This window comes from Arabidopsis lyrata (assembly GCF_000004255.2).
Source record: "Arabidopsis lyrata subsp. lyrata unplaced genomic scaffold ARALYscaffold_7, whole genome shotgun sequence".
Lineage (NCBI taxonomy): Eukaryota > Viridiplantae > Streptophyta > Magnoliopsida > Brassicales > Brassicaceae > Arabidopsis > Arabidopsis lyrata.
Genome location: NW_003302549.1, coordinates 12,723,326 through 12,742,061, shown reverse-complemented (window position 1 = coordinate 12,742,061; position 18,736 = coordinate 12,723,326). Strand labels below are relative to the sequence as shown.

Sequence of the window (18,736 nt, the reverse complement as noted above, 5' to 3'; positions counted from 1 at the left end):
TTTTGAATAACTAAGCATAGGCTCAAGTTACCACAAATTTGGATGATTCATAATCATTGAACAATGTTCCAGCACGCTTATAGTATGCTCATCTAAAGTTTAGTTATCCGTATAGTTACATATATTTTGTTTATTCTTTAGCTGTAAGATGCAAAGAGGCGAGAAGGATGAACCCTCCTCCTTATTAGGCTCTAGTTCCTTGAGATATTCCCACTATCAAAATTTTCATTTTTTGTGTGTTTTATTTATTTATTTATTTGAGATATTTATTATGTGCTAAAGTTGATTCTCTATTAAAAAAGGTTACATTAAATTTAAACACGTAATATGAAAGTTACGTCCCTTAGAAAAGCTATATAAAGGACCCTTGGAGACTCTTCACTACATCAAACACAAACTCAAAGTCATCTCTTATCTTCACCCAAAGACTTCAAGCTCTCTCTACAAGTTGTCTAACTTTCCAATTTTCACCTGTAATCTCTTATTTCAGTCAAAAGAAGCCCATTTGCATCCTCGGTGAATTGCTTACCATACTCTCTTCAAAATTACAACAACAATGGAGAACCTACAAAAGATGATCACTGAGAAGTCTGTAGTAATTTTTAGCAAGAACTCATGCTGCATGTCTCACACAATCAAGACTCTCTTTTTAGACTTTGGCGTGAACCCTACGATCTATGAGCTTGACGAGATCAACAGAGGAAGGGAGATAGAGCAAGCATTGGCTCAGCTCGGGTGTAGCCCAACCGTGCCGGTGGTGTTCATTGGAGGGCAGCTTGTTGGTGGAGCCAATCAAGTCATGAGTCTCCATCTCAATCGCTCTCTCGTTCCAATGCTTAAACGTGCTGGAGCATTATGGCTTTAACATCAAAATAAATGGAGTCACAAATTTATAATGTACTGAAGAAACTAATTAAAGTGAACAAAAAAGCATACACAAGAATGTATGTATGAGTTAATGATATGTCTATCTAAGTTTTGACAAGATAGATTATGCGGTCACCTACTTTGTAAACAATGGGTCCATTATAATAAAACCAGCTACTCTTGGATTTCTCCTTCTCAATGTTCCCTCTATTTATATATTTTAATATATACAACTTTTGTTAAAATATTTTAAATATACATGCATGCATAGATCTAATAAGAACATTCGTCGACGTTAATGAAAATGTATGCATTTGCAAATATTTTTTTTTAATGGTGTAAAGAGAAAGAACAGATCTTATCATTGTTTATCCTTCTTGCATATTTTCAGTATTAATCGTTTTATACATATATATGTTTAATCGCCATTATTCAGATCGTTCTTATAGCGAGTGTTTAATCGGTTCCTTCCTTCCTACAAATATAGATATAGATTTCAGAGACATCGTACTACTAAAAAATTATTTCGAATAACCAGATGTGTAACCTGTTAATTGATGGTCAGTTGAAAATATTATATCAATTATAGAAAATAACATCTAATAAGCATTTCCAACATATGTATTTCAGTTTAGCTAAAAAGACAGAAATAACTACTTTATTTTATATGGGTTTATTGTTTTAATAGGTATGGAATGTTAAGCCTTAATCATGGGAATTGGTTCATAATAGTAATTTCACATAATGGACCTATATATAGATTTATAATTGTCTATAACTTTTTATATACAGGTTAAAAAAAGCCATTGTCATCACTAAATGTTAGGAGTTGATGTTATTTTACCAAGTAAAACTTTTGCTGCAGCTTGTATAAATTAGTGATATACTGATATGAATGAAGCAGATCTATCTTTAGTTACAAGAAAATTTGAATAGAGGTAAATGAAACATTAAATTCTTCTCTATCCATCTAAGAAAGTTGTGGGCGTGATTGTTCAACATCGTGGTAGAAAATGACGTTACTAACCATCAAAACAACAAAGTGTGTAAAGAATTGGATTCTACCATAAAAGGAACAGCGTTGCATTGCTACATATATTCCATGCTCTAGGACGGTACGGGCAAGTTGCGGAATAAGATGTGATTTGGCTTATTACATAATATGTGTCGGTACATGAATCGCGTACACTGAAAATGATGATAACCTTGTATTGATGTAACAATAAGTGACCCTTGAGATCGAAATGGGCCACTATCAATACTATTTTTTTGAAGAGAAAAACAAACAACTATTATTTCACATCTTTGTTTATTTTGGTTTTTAGGATATATATACGTGGTTGATTCACTATCAAATCCATCTTGTTGGGCACGAGCTTGACTTTCTAACAATCTTATTCATCGAATTGGGAATAAAGCTCAATTTTGTTTTATTATTTGACATCGCAACATTCGATTTCATGCATGACGATAAGGCTAAAATGGAACCACAAAGTTTGCCTTTTTCTCTCAAGTGGTCATAACAAAACAATTCTTGAGATAATATCATACTATCTCGAGTTTTCGCAAATATTGAAGAAGCTATCCAATGATTTTAACTTGCAACTTTGTATGACCAGCAATCCAATGATTTTACCTGATTTTCAACATAACACTTATGAAACGATTATTAGATATTATAAATTATGATTGAAAGCATATTATCGTAGATTTTTTTTATCCACATTACCGATACAAAAACAATTGCTCATGAATAATTTGTTGGGTAGCTAAATTAAGAATATAAAAGGGATTAGTATACTACACGAAAACAAAAGATTACTGATGGTCGTATCCGTTATTTCATTAAACACAAATATTCCGCCAATAATTTCAATTATCGATGACTTCACGATAATAGGAAATCTTTCGGTATATGGGTGTCAAGACTTATTATATGTCGGTAATTTGTTAGATATTTTTGATGCATTCGTGACGACATATTTAGATTGAATGTAACATCCTCAAAACCAAAAATTATAGTCCCAAGCCAAAATGAAATCCGGAGTAAACACCATTAGCAATTTTTAACTTTATCTGATACTTAAAACCTATTTTAGAATTTTGAGATTTTAAACGTTAAATGAGTTTAGCCGAGATAAAACTCATTTCGGCTTTTTATCAGTTGCTTTGACAATGAAGATATATGGCCTTACTAATGAAACATAACATGATTTGTCCGTATCAATTATTCCTCATATCTAAGATAGATTTTGGGTTCTGTACGTTTTACCTAATTAGTTGATAGTTTAGTTTTATTCTTTAGCTGCAAGAGGGAAAGAGACTCAAAGAGTCAAGACGTGTGAACCGATCATATCCTCAGATTCTTTCGGAATACTTCGACTATCTTAATTTTCATTATTTTAAAATGTGTTCTTTATTTCTTTAATTATTTGAGATATTTTATTTTGTGCTAAAGTTGATTCTCATAGAAAAAGGCTAAGTAATAAGAAAGGTTAGGTACTTTAGAAAGCTATATATAAAGGACATTACACACTTCACTTCATCAACAAACACAGAAACACAGAGTCACTTCTCATCTTCACCCAAAGATATCATTAATCTCTCTATAAGTTATCTAGTTTTCCCATTTTGATCTCTAATCTAGCATCTTGACCAAACACACCTATTTTTATCCTTTGCAATACGGTTTTCAAATATCCTATCACGTTATAACACTAATGGAGAATCTACAAAAGATGATATCCGAGAAATCGGTAGTGATCTTTAGCAAGAACTCTTGCTGCATGTCTCACACAATCAAGACTCTCTTCTTAGACTTTGGCATGAACCCGACGATATATGAACTCGATGAGATTAACAGAGGAAAGGAGATAGAGCATGCATTGGCTCAGCTCGGGTGCAGCCCGACCGTGCCAGTGGTGTTCATAGGAGGGCAGCTTGTTGGTGGAGCCAATCAAGTCATGAGTCTCCATCTGAATCGTTCTCTTGTTCCAATGCTTAAGCGCGCTGGAGCGTTATGGCTTTGACTTCAAAATAAATGGGATTGCAAATTAATTATGTACTGAGAAACTTATTATAAAAGTGAACAAGAAAAGTAAAAAAAAAAACATACACAAGATTACAAGAATGTATGTATGAGTTTATTACTATGTGATCTATCTAAGTTTTCAAAAGATAGATTATGCGGTTACCTATTTTGTAAACATGCATCTAAGAAATATTTATATTTTATAATAAAATGGATTTCTCCTTTTTCCCATGTTTATATTCATATAACTTTGTATACATATATGCATATAAGAAATGAACACATGTGCACTGAAAATAGGTGATTTTTTATGGTGTTAAGGAAAAAAATAGAATATATAACTATTTATGCAGAACATGCTCCAAGACATAATAAATAATTTAAAAATTGAAGAAGAAATATTTTATAGGCTAATAATATTGTATATGCCATAAAATAAAAACGATGACGAGTCTGAATTGTGTGGAATGTCAAGCCTTAACTTAGTTACTATTCGAAGTGCTTCAATCTAGTAATTTCATATGATCGACTTCTATATATGCGCATAACTTTTTAAATGAAATTCTTACAATGATATGCGATTGTTACTAAGAAAATCTTAATTGTTACTAATATGTTAGACATGGTTGTCAATTGAATTAGCTAGTTACAAGTGTAAAATATACTGTAAATTGCGTAAATTTGAGATATGGATCTTAAAACAACTCTATCATCAATTCAAGAAATTCAGAATTGAGGTAAATCAATCATCAAATTCTTCACTATATATCTATATACAGAAACATTGTTGAACATCATGATAGAAAATGACGTTTCTAACCATTAAAATAACAAAGAATTGAATTTTGCTATATAAGGAAAATCTTTGCATTGTTACATATATTCCATTTATAGGCAGTACGGGCCAGTTGCGGAACTAGATGTGATTAGGCATCTTATTCTTACATACATATAATGTGTCGGTACGTGAATCACGTAAAGTTAAAATGATGATAACCTTGTATTGTGATATAAGAATAACGACTCTTGACATCAAAATTGGGCCACCAATAATCTTTTAGCAAGGAAATGCAAAACTATAGCTTTTAAATTTTAATTCTTTTTTTGGGACACCACTTGGCTGCTTCACTAATCAATCTTCTTGGCCACAAGTTTGATTTTCAGAATTTCGTGGAATTGAGGATAAAGCGCTCTCTTTGATTCTTGATTCTTGATTCTTGATTCTTGACATCGTAAGATTCGATTTCATGCATGACGATAAGGCTAAAACAGAACCACATAGTTTGCCTTTTTCTCTCAAGTGGTCATACAAGAATATTAAAATTCTTGAGATGATATCTTGCGATCTCGAGTTTTCGCAAATATTAAAGAAGCAAAGGAGCTGGAAACTTTGTATGGCATATCTAAAACTATGTCAAAGGGTGAGACCAGCAATCAACTGATTTTACAATGGATTTTCAATCGATACTTTTAAAATGGATGGTAAAAGTTTTGATTGAACGCATACTAGATATCTTAGAGCATCCACATCTCGGTAGTGTCTCATCAATTTTTTTTATGATTTAAATAATAGAAAATAATGAAAAATCAGGAAAGAGAATGAGATACGTGTTTCTACGGAAAAACTTCGAAAAACCCATTTCACATGTGACTTTATTTTGATTGGCCAATATTATTAATTATCATTTAAAATATAAATAAATAATCAAAATGATTAAAATAGGGAAAATCACATTTTTAACCCTCAAAGTGTAACTGGGTACCACTTTAAACCTCGAAAGAATTCTACTAACACTATAAACCACCAAGATTGTTTTACTAACACTTTAAACCTCCAAACTAGTTTTTCTGTTTGCAAAGCTATTAAAAATGATGGAACAATCAATTTATATTTGTTTAATATATATTTATTTAATTTAATTTAAATTTTAATTGATTTTATTATTTATTACAATTTTGACGATAAATAAAAAAGTAAAAAAAAATCATCATCTTCGACTATTCACCGTCCGACCACAATTTTACAGATTTTAATTTAGTTTATTGTATATGTTGACCATCTTTTTATTCAATTGATATTATGAGATTCCTATTTATCCAGTGGAGAGAGTGAAAACGCTTATGGATCAGTTTAAAAGATTGTTTCAACAGTTTATCAAGAAATTTCATGGTCGGACAGTGAGTAAACGAAGAAAATAAAGTTTTTTTTTTTTGTTTTTATAGATTTTTATTAATTGCAATAAATAATAAAATTAATTAGAATTTAAATTAAATTAAATAAATATATATTAAACAAATATAAATTGATTGTTTCATCAATTTTTATAGCTTTGCAAACAGATAAGTTAGTTTGAAGGTTTAAAGTGTTAATAAAACAATCTTGGTGGTTTGTAGTGTTAGTAGAATTCTTTCAAGGTTTAAAGTACTTCCCAGTTATATTTTAAGGGTTAAAAATGTGATTTTCCCGATTAAAATATTATAAATGAGAAACTAGAAAAGTATCTGAGCGTTGGAGATGCTCTTATATGTTGTTATCCATATTTCGGGTACAAAAATAATCACAACAGTAAAATAATACTAGGACATACAAAAAAGTAAACGCAAGACAAGATTTTTTTTCACTTTTCGTCACAACATATAATTAATTATATCAATAGATAAGTTTTGTTTTATATCAAACTCTATATTACATATTGTAAGAAATATTTTATCATTTTTGATAAATAATATGTAACAAATTATAATTTTATGCAGCTTAAGAATATAACAGATAGAGGATTGAGATATTTATTTAATGTGATATATATAACACATTATAGTATAAATTAATAGGCATGTAAGTAATGTGATTTTTGTAATATTTTGAGTTTTGACATCAGATGATTCGTCGTATCATATATTCTTCACAGCTAAGATTTTATTATCGCATTTTTAAAAAGAAGACTTAAACGCTGTGTTGTCCCTTACGTACTTGTAACTCTTTTTTATTTTTTTTCATCATTCGTCTACGAGAACCAAGAGTAAGTACTGAACCGACCTTAACTCCAATTTTTTACATATATTCCCACTATCTTAACATTCTGTTGCTATTTTAAAAACTGTAGGACACTGTTCCCCTCAAAATCATTAAGATTATATATATATATATATTCAGAATTAATCATTCGTATTTATCACTTATAAAAACATTCATCAAATAGTTCGAATAATTATGTTTATCGTATGACTCGAAAAAAACAATGTAAATATTTGACTTAAGCATATTTTTGAAAAATGATTTAAGGTTAAAATAACATATAAAATAAATTAAGAACCATATATGTTAATTTGTTTGTTATTCTGAGGATTTTTTTTTTTAAATGTTAAATCTGAGAATAGGACAATATAGCATCTAAAATTTATCACTTTCTTTTGCCTAGATGCATTCGTGAAGAAGCTATATATATGAACCCTTAGAGTCGACCTTTAACACATCAAACACAAGAACTCGAAGTCACTTCTCTCATCTTGTACCCAATATTACTCAAGCTTTCAGTTTCCAAAATTTTCTATCATTCCCTTAAGTTGTAAATTTTACAATATCCTTAGGTAAATCTTTCAAAACCCACAGTATTACCACCAATGGAGAAGCTACAAACGATGGTCTACGAGAAGCCTGTGGTGATTTTCAGTAAGAATTCGTGCTGCATGTCTCACACAATCAAGACTCTCTTCCTTGACTTTGGTGTGAACCCAACGATTTATGAGCTCGACGAGATCAACAGAGGAAAGGAGATAGAGCAAGCATTGGCTCAACTCGGCTGCAGCCCGACCGTACCAGTGGTGTTCATAGGAGGGCAGCTCGTAGGTGGAGCCAATCAAGTCATGAGCCTCCATCTCAATCGTTCTCTCGTCCCAATGCTTAAGCGCGTTGGAGCGTTATGGGTTTGATTATAAATGAACGAAAAGAAAACCCATAACGTTGCATACCTAGCATATTTATGTGCCTTGCAAGTTATACTAATGTTTTATAAGAATAATATGACACTAAAGACATTATGCATGTAAGTAGTCTATCTAAGTTTTTGTGGGGACAGATTATGAGAGTGTACCTATTTCATAATAAGAGGGTGTCCAAATTAATAAAATCAGCTTGAGTTAATTTTCTCTTTAATAAGCATATCTATAAAATAGAAATTTGTATAACAATACTAATATATCCAAATGTACATGTAAATAACTTATTTCTTTTTTATTTTTCAATAATAATTTATAAAAAAAGTATTGTATATAGGAAAAAATGTCATGTAAATCATCAGTTGTTCATTTTCGTTGATTTAAAGCATGAACTTTGTACTTGGTGATTAAAATGCTCAATTTTTTGTTGACTTTCAATTTAATCACGAATTCTTGTTGACAAACCCGTTTGAGGCACAAAATCGGAATTGAAAGAAGAAATCTTAAGAAACTAAGATTAAATCAGAATTTGAAAAGAAATCGAGAGGATTAGAGAAGAAATCGAGAGGATTTGAGAAGAAATATGACTATTATCCAAAACTTGAATTGCTTTGAACATCTTCATGTTAATTTTCTAACCCTTTTCTAAGTTGAAGTGGCTATCTATTCTCTATGGGAACTAGGATAACTTGTGAGTTGTGTAGCTATACAAAGGTTATCTGAAGTAACCTTTGATCCATACAGGTGATGACTTTAGCTCCATATATGGGCTTCATATGCCTAGAGCTCTCTCTTCTCAATATTTAACGATGAAGTAAGTTTGTACTAGTTGTCATGGCATATCCTAATTAACTATTGTATATTTAGACTTATATGCTGTTGATAATTTTTGTTTTTTATGACTATTTGTCGTATGTAATTTGTGAACAGACTGTTGTAGGTGATTGAATGTGTACTCTTCTTTGTATTTGTTTTGTTGGCTACTTAAATATGACCATTAGCATCAAATCTAGCATTTAAGAAGAATGAGTAAATGTCTCCCTTACAGGACATGCACTTTCTCTAGATATAGACTTATAAACTGAATCCTTCTAGCATAGTTGTTTGCATCAGAATTCACATTATTTGGATGGTTGAAGTTTATTTTTGGCGAAAAGTCTGGCGAGCGAAGGCTATAGACTCTTCCACTAGGTAGGTGTAGAACCCACAGTTTCTATGATATGAAAAAACTGAATAATTGCGCTAGATGATAATAATGTAGCTAGACGTGCATGTATTACCATTACCACATTCTGGATACAAGATTATGTCCATCATCACCCCACAAACGACGTGTATCTTGTTGTTTCATGTTTGGATAATCGAACTTAAATAGAACCTCTTACGTGTTAAAGACCAACATAGACGTCTAGCTACGTTAAGTAGATCATGCACATAAAGTTACTTCAGAACGATTTGTTCTAGATAAAGTGTCTTCAGAGTGGACACAACTCACGGAAATAAATTAAAGTGATCATTACATATGTGTCTATATCAAAGATTAAAATATTTAGTATATCTTTATAAGCGACACAATTCACACAAGTCATAGCCAGGAGCTTAAATCCATGTTTTATATATCCCAAGAGAGTAAACGGTTATTTTATTTTTTTACTTGAATGTACTAGTTGTAGGGTCTGCAATGATTTTGGTGTTCACAAATGAAATCAATGAATAGAGGGAAATCAATAAAGATGTGGAAATCTTAGGAAGATACATATCCCATTAAATTCATATATATATATATATATATATATATATATATATATATATATATATAAATAATTAATTGGAAAACAAATTTAGTATTTCTATTTAGTTTCAAAAACTTTAGTTTAGACCACTGAAGAGAGCATTCTTGCATGATTTCGGAAAAATATAGCGGAATGACCACATTGTAGATTGAATAAAAATGTAAAAACCATTACTATTTCGATGAAAAGTATTCGATTAGTAGAATACAAGAGAACAAAAATATCAAATAATTACTTTATTGATCAGATAGTAGTAGTAAAATAATAAGAATCAAGACATTGTGAATCAATCTAAAAACTTTATAAGCTATCTAGAATTGGCCGCTTTTAATCTCAAAGTCATGCCGAATCTATTGTTCTTGTTTACGAATAACGACTTTGGATCTTGTCCTAACTATGATCTCAATGGGATTAGGAATTAAACATGCTATTCCCTATGTGATAAGGCCACTTTCTAAAATTTTGCATGATCAGGTCAATATTTGAAATTTTCGTTGACATAATATATATAGTTTTTCTTGTTGGGATATATATATTTTTGGGAAAATTGGAAATAAAGGACAAATAATTAAACTATTGTCCATCTATGCTTTCTATATTAATGATTGGTCATATATACTTTAATATTGGTCATATATGATTTCATATAATTAAAATCCCAATATGCCCCCAGTCTTTTAAAATCTTACTAAACTATTAAAAAAATTCAAAATTATATTGATTTCTTTCTAAAAACAGTTTGGAAAAAATATAGGAAAAAATCAACGTTTATTTATATTCCATTATTTGTTTTGCCGTCGATAATTTCATATCTTCTTCTTCTTTGATTCTCTTGCTCATCAAAGTTAACCTTTCGTAATTGTTCTCTCCTCTCTAATAACGCCATATTAAATAACATTTTTTCTTCTTCTTCTTCTTCAATCTCTCTCTCTCTCTCTATCTCCCTCCCTTGATTTCAATTTCGTAATGGAGCGCAACTGTAATTTTTCAGATTTTGAAACAAGAAATTAAGCGTAATCTATAGAAAAAAGTATGAAGTATAAAGAAAAATTCTAATTTGTGTTATAATTTATTCACTTAGGTATAAAGAATTTTTAAAGTATTCAGAATTCAACTAATTTTCCAGGTTTTGAAACAAGAAATTAAGCGTAATCTATAGGAAAAACTGTGAAGTATAAAGAAAAATTATAATTTGTGTTATAATTTATTCACTTAGGTATAAAGAATTTTAAAGTATTCAGAATTCAACTTCTGTAATTTGCAGATGTAATCAAATTCACTATATTCAATTTCCATATTTTAAGATTTTGTTTCTTTTATTTTTTTAAAATCTAAATTAGATAGAATGTACTTTCTAATTTTTAGAGAATAAAAAAAAATCTTAAGAATCTGTTTTCTAACATTCTTAGAACATGAGTAAATGTTAGAAAACATATTCTAATTTTCGTAGAACAAAAAATAAAGTATAGAATATGTATTCTAAAAGTCGTAGAAACTAGTATTCTAATTAAATACCGTAGAACATAAATGACTTCTAAATTTCGTAGAACATGTAGAGTGTGTAGAATACATAATCTACAGTTTGTAGAACATGTAGAGTGTATAGAATATACATTCTAATTTCAGAAGACATATTCTAAACTTTATAGATCGAATTCTATCCATCTAAAACGACAACAAAACAATATATTTTTGACATTTTATATATCCTCATTCTTCTTCATCATTTTAATACATATTTTTCTTAATTATTTTTGAAACAATTGGTTCAATATTATGCAAGGGGTAGTTTAGGAATAGTTGATATTTGTTCATAGAATTCATATATGGAAAAATACTTAAATATTTATCCTTTATTTCCAATTTTCCCTATATTTTTTTCATCATATACTTTGAACTTTGAGAATTTCATTTGTAGATTTAAGGCTGCGGTGACAAGTTACATAAGAGTCACTTCCTAAATATATTTTGGGTGAAAAGTATTATATTTATTAAGGTTTACAGAAAACACATGATATATATATATATATATATATATATATATATATATATATATATATACGAAATTCTCTTATTTATAGCATACACACTAGGATATGACCTGCGATATACCGCGAATTAAAATATTTAATTAATTTTATAATTTTGGTGAATTTGTTGTGTGTAATATTTTTTGTTGTACACCGCGGATCGATTTTTTTTGTAACAAAATTTTTTAAATTATATATGTTTTGTTTAGTGTTTAAAATTGTATAATTGTATTTTGATTGTTAATTTTAGGATTTCAGCCGTGGTATATTGTCCCGTATTAATATTAACCCAAACTCATCCCACCATATAACCCCGTCCTGTTAAATTAAACATAATTTGTTATTTTTCTTTTTACTAACATTTTTATTTCTCAAACATCTAATAATAGTCAATTTAAAAGTTTTCTTTCAAATGGTTTCCATAATAAATATATAGATTAAGATATAAAAAAGTTTAATATTTGTCCAAATATAACCATTGATTAGGATTTCATATAGCTCTAAAATAAATATTTGAATAATTAATATGAATATAACTTACATAAATTTGTGACATTTTTTACAACTAAATAATTTTTTGACATATGTACATGGCGAATGTTGAACATGGCAAATCATCATTTGTTTGTTTTTATTTTTTAGGATCATCTGCACAAAACATCAAATGTTTAGCATATTAAAAAAATATAAAACATAAAAGTTCATATAACAAAAAAGCAGAAACAGAAAAACTGAATAAGTATTACTACTGTACTATTTCACGGAAACAAAAAAAGTTTAAAGAATTTAGTTGCTAGAAAAGTGTGTTGCTGAATGAATCGATGTTGTCAACATTTCTTATATAGGGATCCTATTAGTTAGGGCTTCCTACATCTTTGATTTTTAAAAATTTAAATCAATAAAATCTTTGGAAATCTTTAGAATTATTTGTGAGAAAAATGTAAAATGGATTGATTTTAAGAATATTCTAATTATGTTCCTAATTTAAATTTTGGGAAAAGATTTTTCAATTTATTAGGTTGTTTGAAATTGGTGATATGATAAAGATTATGGAAAGAGATATTTAAAACCACAAAACTTGAGGAAGAGGAATTTTAAATAAGGTAAAATTTGATTTGTTTTGATTTAGAAATATTTAGCCTTGATTAAATGAGCGAGAATATTTAGTAATAACTACATATATACATACGAAATCATTATTTTAATTCATTATGATTTTTTTTTGGAAATTCTCATATTGTGTTGATCCGAAAAATTTGTTTACGGGTCAAAATCTGGGTCAAAAATTAAAAAAAAAAATCTGAACCGATTGGATTTCTTAAAATGTACTTTAAAAATTTTAAGTAGACTTTTTTTTTTTTTTTTTAGATTAAGTAGACATGAAATAAAAAATCGTGATATTGCGTATTAATTTTTGAGATATGAAAACTTATCAAGAATTTGTTGCTTCTCATCTTAGGGTTCTTGTTAAGTCTTTTGTTTTTGTTCTCGATTACTTGTTTTATCTCATGTATCCTTAATCCTTCTCTCAATTTGTAAAACTTCACCTTATTAACCCTAGTCCATGTAGGATTAATAAGGAAACACTCGATTTCATTTGTGATAAAGTAAATTTTGAAAATCATAACAAGCATATCATATCATATATCTTAGTTAGCTTAATCTAGATATTCTTTATTTCTTACTTTTCCCAAGTTATTTTGGGATTGAGAATTTGGACTTGATCCAATGATGAAATTATGAGCAAAATTGCAAAATTTAACTAAGCTACTTTAGTTGCACCTTAATAGTTGTTTTCAAGTATAGTTCGAGTTCTGTACAATTACAAAAGAAATAACTGTATCCAAATAAGTGGTGAATCTTTGAAAATCGATGGTGTCGCAATCATCAACAAAATAGATGATGTGGATCTTGTGAGGTTAGTAATGAGGATCCCAGTTGTTGAAGTTGTGCCGTTGTGAGGTGATTTAGATGACCATAGACATGTGAGTTAATTAATTGAATTGTCTTTTGAGTATATGTGATACTATATAGTAACTAGTTTTATTACTAATAGCACATTGTTTGTCAACCAACACATGGAATATACCATCCGAGTCGATATAATAACTAGTTTTATTACTGATAGTAAGTTTTTTTGGTTGACGTTAGAGATCAGTCTCTGTGAAGAAATGAAAAGCAACTTTGTTTGTTGTCATTAAATTACTTCAATACCCTCTAAAATAAATAAAAATTAATTCTTATTTTCAAAATATGAATATATATCTTCGGAATAACTCATGTATAGTGAATGTGTATGTAAGTGTTGCAAAAGAGATATTGTAGAAATTTTTTTTATTGGTTGAAGTAAGTTAAGAAGATTTGACCATTCATAGACCACATCAAAGACAAATATATATAAAAAAAAACTTATAGTAAAACAATATAGAAAGTTTAAAGGGTCACATTACCTTGAAGCAAACTTTCGATTTTCGTACAAGTTTCTGAACTTTATCGAAGTAAAAAAAAGGTGGAAGCTTAACCATGGATTATACAGTACTAATATAGATGATATATAATCACATCATATGACTCTAAATATTTTCATATGCACTTTCACTTAAGTGTTGATAAGAAAAGATATAATTTACCGATTTGAGGGTAGTCTAGTGGTTAGAACTCTCTCACGTTTGGTATATGGATTAGTTCTGGCGCCATTCGATGGCTGCTGGCGGTTCCGAGGTATGTAATGCATACCTTTTAAAAATAGATACAATTTATGTTTTTCTATATTTATAACTAACTATTCTTTTTTAATCCATGGGACCATCTATGCTAGAGAACATTCACCATTCATTTGGCCAAATCATTTACAGAAACGAATTGAAACGCAACCATGAAAATTTCATTGTTAAATGATATTTTTTTTTAAAAGAAGCAATTTTATCGCTCATTAGTAACATAAGAGGACCATGTCTAATATAATTTAAAACAAAGAACAAAACAATTTAAGCAAAATGTTTACAAAAAGAAAAGCAATTCGAGCAAACCATTCTTTGATAAAAGAATTCGTAATTTTTTTTTCGCCAATTTATATTTATACATAGTTAGACTGTACATTTATTTATCTCAGAATATTTTCTGTTAAATATTTAAAATTATATGTTGGCAACAAATTAACTAAAATTGGTTATTTATATTTGTTGACTTAGCTTTGAAAAAACATCCGGCTTACTGACAACATGTTAATCTCAAAATTGAGTTTTTAATTTACTAAATACGGAGAACAAACGTACTTACATTATTTGAATTTTGTAGGAATAACGTGTTGGTGGTAATATTCCATGTCTGTGACACTTCAATATGCATGTTTCTGGTCACGTTAGAATTTTTTCTCTGGCCATGAATTTGTTTGTTGTCCCGTGAGATGGAGATACGGATCCTCCTTCGCATCCTCCTTTAACTGTCCGTACTTTGTCCTCGATAGGAAAAAGATAGGTAGCGAATAATTGATTGACACGTGTTTTTTCTTTTTGGTTATGATAGTGTAATACATCAGCTTGTACACATTTAATTGCCTAGTCTTCATACAGAGTCCAGACTCTTGTGATCTTGTCCCAAAGAGTGCCTACACAAGAAATTAGAGAATATCAGTTTTAGTTTTAGTTTTCGTTTAGAAAATATGTAGAGCCAAATATGTGAAAGGAATTGATTTTATATCAACTAAATATAATTCATAAAAAAAATTTTTTTTAAAAAATTCATGCTTAGTTTAAAATACGTTATTCACTTAGCATTTTAGTATTTATGTTTTTCTTTCTTTGAATTATATAGTTGAACAGATACAATTATGTAGTAGTAAAAAATACATAGTTTTTTTTTCTGTTCTGTGCTTACTAAAATAGACATAGCTTTCACAAAAAGAAAAGCTATTCATTTAAACAAGTTGACAAAGAAATAAAACAAATTTTCCAAATAAATTATAATACAAGGTAAAAATTTTGATCAATAGACCTGACACGTTTCACAGTTATATTACATCGTGACACGTGTCTTTTTAATATATATTTTTAAAAAATTTTAATTCTTTTTTTAATACTTTGAAATTTACTGTATTATTTTTATATATCTTTTTAAAAAATTTAATAGTAATCCTTTTTATTTTAGGATTTGTAAAATATACTTTTTTTACTATAACTTTTTTTTTTGACTTGCAGAGAAATCTCTACTTGATAGAATTGACACTTGCCCTCATTATATGAGTTGGTAACTTTAAAACCAAGCTTTATAGTAATTATTATAACTGTAATTCTTTTTATTTTACTATTAGTAAATTACTATATATTGTAATACTTTTAGTTTAGGATTTTTTGATTTATTGTATAATATCCTTTTTATTAATATATTCTTATATACCTTTTTAAAAAATCGTAATCCTTTTTACTTTTAGGATTTCTAATATTATTATATAATTTTTTTTTTAAGATTTGTAGTTATATTATTATAATTTTTACACATGTTAAAATCCGATCAATAGACCTGACATGTGTCACGATCATGCGAGTTAATAAAATTGATATATTTTCAAATCATATGGCCACATCCTAATAGATATGTTTTAGTCATGCTTAGTGGAGTTTCTTCTTCACCAGTTTGTCCGAGTTCTATAAGATTTGAAGTTATGAGTTTTGTTTAAAGTATTTAGAATTCGACTTAAGGATTCCAAATGATGAAACTCTTGCCGCTTTGGCTCCATGATACAATTTTATCCGACGAGGGATCATCCACCATCTCATATGCTTTGGTTAGGAAAGAATGTTGTTCGTTTGGATAACACCTATTAGGTTGCAACTGATCCTCTACTTCTTTAACTTGCATGGTAAATAAACGTTCCGCCTTTATCATATCCATTTTTCGGTCTAGCTGATCCCTTTCTTCTATCATGAAGCTTATAATGTTGTTTATGAGGTGAGGTTGATCTCGCACAAAATTATCATTTGCGAAGTCCCATTTTCTAGAGTCGATTTTTCTAAAGCACTAGCAAAAAAAAAATTCAGAGTTTAAAGACAATAAAACTATCTTACAGAATATGATGACAACTTACAAAAATAAACGTATCAGCAACTTACATGTATTTCAAGGTTAAAGAAGAATAAATCTAAACTGTTGGTCTTGAAGAATCTTTGTAGGAGATTGCTGGAAAACTCTTCCGGATTCCAAATGATGAAACTCTTGCCGCTCTGACTCCACGAGATTATTGAATATGATGAAAGATCATCGACCATAACATATGTTGTGGTGATGAAAGATAGTGAGGTTGATGAGTCTCCTTTTTCATTCATGTCTAACATTTCGAACATATTATCCCGAACACACCCAAACATGTCTTTATATATAAACACAATTCACAAATACTTAGAGCAAGATAGCTCCAAAAAATTAAATATGTTACCTAAATAAAGTGATTTTCTTCTATAAAATGTCACATTATTATATCTTGTATATTACAGAAATATAATTAACAAAGATATATAAGAAATTTAAATTTGGGTATATTTAGATTCTTACTAAGACATATTGAAATTTTGATAAGATATTTATTTATTAAAATATATTTATTTAGGTAAATAATCTAAGAATTTATTAGTTAAACATTTTTATTAATAACAAAGTAATTTAGTTATAGCTTCAAAATGAAAATTTTATCATTAAAAATTTCATTTAGAGTTACTTTTATTATTATTATTATTATTTTTATACTATACTACCATATTCCATGTGGTGGTGATGGAAGATGAAAAATGACAGTGAGGTTGATGAACCTGAAATGCTAGCGTGGCATTATCATTCATGTCTACCGTTTCTAACCTGAAATACCGAACACTCTTGAAACTAGAATCTTCTGTATTGTGTTGCGACTCTTGTGAAGTTACATGTCTATGTTCTCAGAATTAATTAATATTTAGGGTAAAATAGGTCAAAAATATCATATATTTGGAGAAGTTTGTTGTTCGTAGGTACGAGGATTGCTTAGCGTCTCATTAGTACACATGATCTGTTTAATCATGGCAATAATAATGACTCTCATCATTCCAGGCCGAATCCCTCCCACCCAGAGAAACCTATATATATGCGGAAAAAAGATACTCAGCTACACGAATTATAACGGAATACATGGCTACACATGCCAAATTTAAAAATGTACAACCAACTACACGAACTAAATGTATTGCATGCCCACATATACCAACTATATGACGACATGTAGTCAACATCACGAATATCTTATTCTGGTATACTAATCATCGAAATCCGGCGTTGACCATCGTTGACCGGTATTGACCAACAAAAATATTCAATTTTTTTTTTATATTTTAATATTAAAAACAAAAACAAAAAATTATTCTATTAAATCTTTTATTGTATTGTATAATTAAAGAGGAAAATACATTCTATATAGTATATTCAACTTAAATAAATTTTGTATATATATTTATGAAATTGATTATTATAATTAGTTAGTTTTTTCAATTTCAAAACTAAAATAAAAGTGAAATAAAAATAATTAAGCGAATTCCTTATTTTTACATTGTCAATAAAAACATTAACTTCTTATTTTATAAATGTTTTTGCTAAAATCAATATCGTTAGATTTTTTATTTGCTATATATTAAAAAAAAACAAATTACGACCTTTTTTGTTATTTATCCGTTATTACGAATTTTTTTAAAATAATTTTAATTACATAAATTAATAATATATTAAAGTTGGACTAAAGAGTATGTAAAATTTTCTATGTTTTTAACTATGTATTATGATTTTGATTTTAGCAAAAAAACTTAATATTTTTTAAACATGCAAACTTTAGATTAAAGAGTCATATACTCAATTTTTCTAAAAAGAATAATAAAATTTATTTCATTTCACTTTTAGTTTAGTTTTGAAGTTAAAAAAATTAACTAATTATTAAAATCACTACCGGTCAATACTAAAAAAATTAACTAATTACTAAAATTTTTTTTTGAATATTTACTAAAAAAATTAACTAATTACTAAAATTTTTTTTGAATATATTTGCTGGTCAATGCCGGTCAATACCG

General features: G+C 28.5%; 3 protein-coding genes across 3 annotated transcripts; all 3 read left to right on the top strand.

Moving 5' to 3' along the window:
- Window positions 1-378: 378 nt before the first annotated feature.
- Window positions 379-1,066, top strand: LOC9306290 (monothiol glutaredoxin-S5). The gene has a single exon (XM_002870173.2). It carries the CDS (start codon window positions 557-559, stop codon window positions 863-865), a length of 309 nt encoding a protein of 102 aa, XP_002870219.1. The 5' UTR covers window positions 379-556; the 3' UTR covers window positions 866-1,066.
- Window positions 1,067-3,401: 2,335 nt separating this feature from the next.
- Window positions 3,402-4,127, top strand: LOC9306289 (monothiol glutaredoxin-S3). The gene has a single exon (XM_002870172.2). The coding sequence runs from the start codon at window positions 3,588-3,590 to the stop codon at window positions 3,894-3,896; it is 309 nt and encodes a 102-aa protein (XP_002870218.1). The 5' UTR covers window positions 3,402-3,587; the 3' UTR covers window positions 3,897-4,127.
- Window positions 4,128-7,297: 3,170 nt separating this feature from the next.
- LOC9304265 (monothiol glutaredoxin-S4) lies at window positions 7,298-8,063 on the top strand. The gene has a single exon (XM_002870171.2). The coding sequence runs from the start codon at window positions 7,520-7,522 to the stop codon at window positions 7,826-7,828; it is 309 nt and encodes a 102-aa protein (XP_002870217.1). The 5' UTR covers window positions 7,298-7,519; the 3' UTR covers window positions 7,829-8,063.
- The last annotated feature ends 10,673 nt before the right edge of the window (window positions 8,064-18,736 follow it).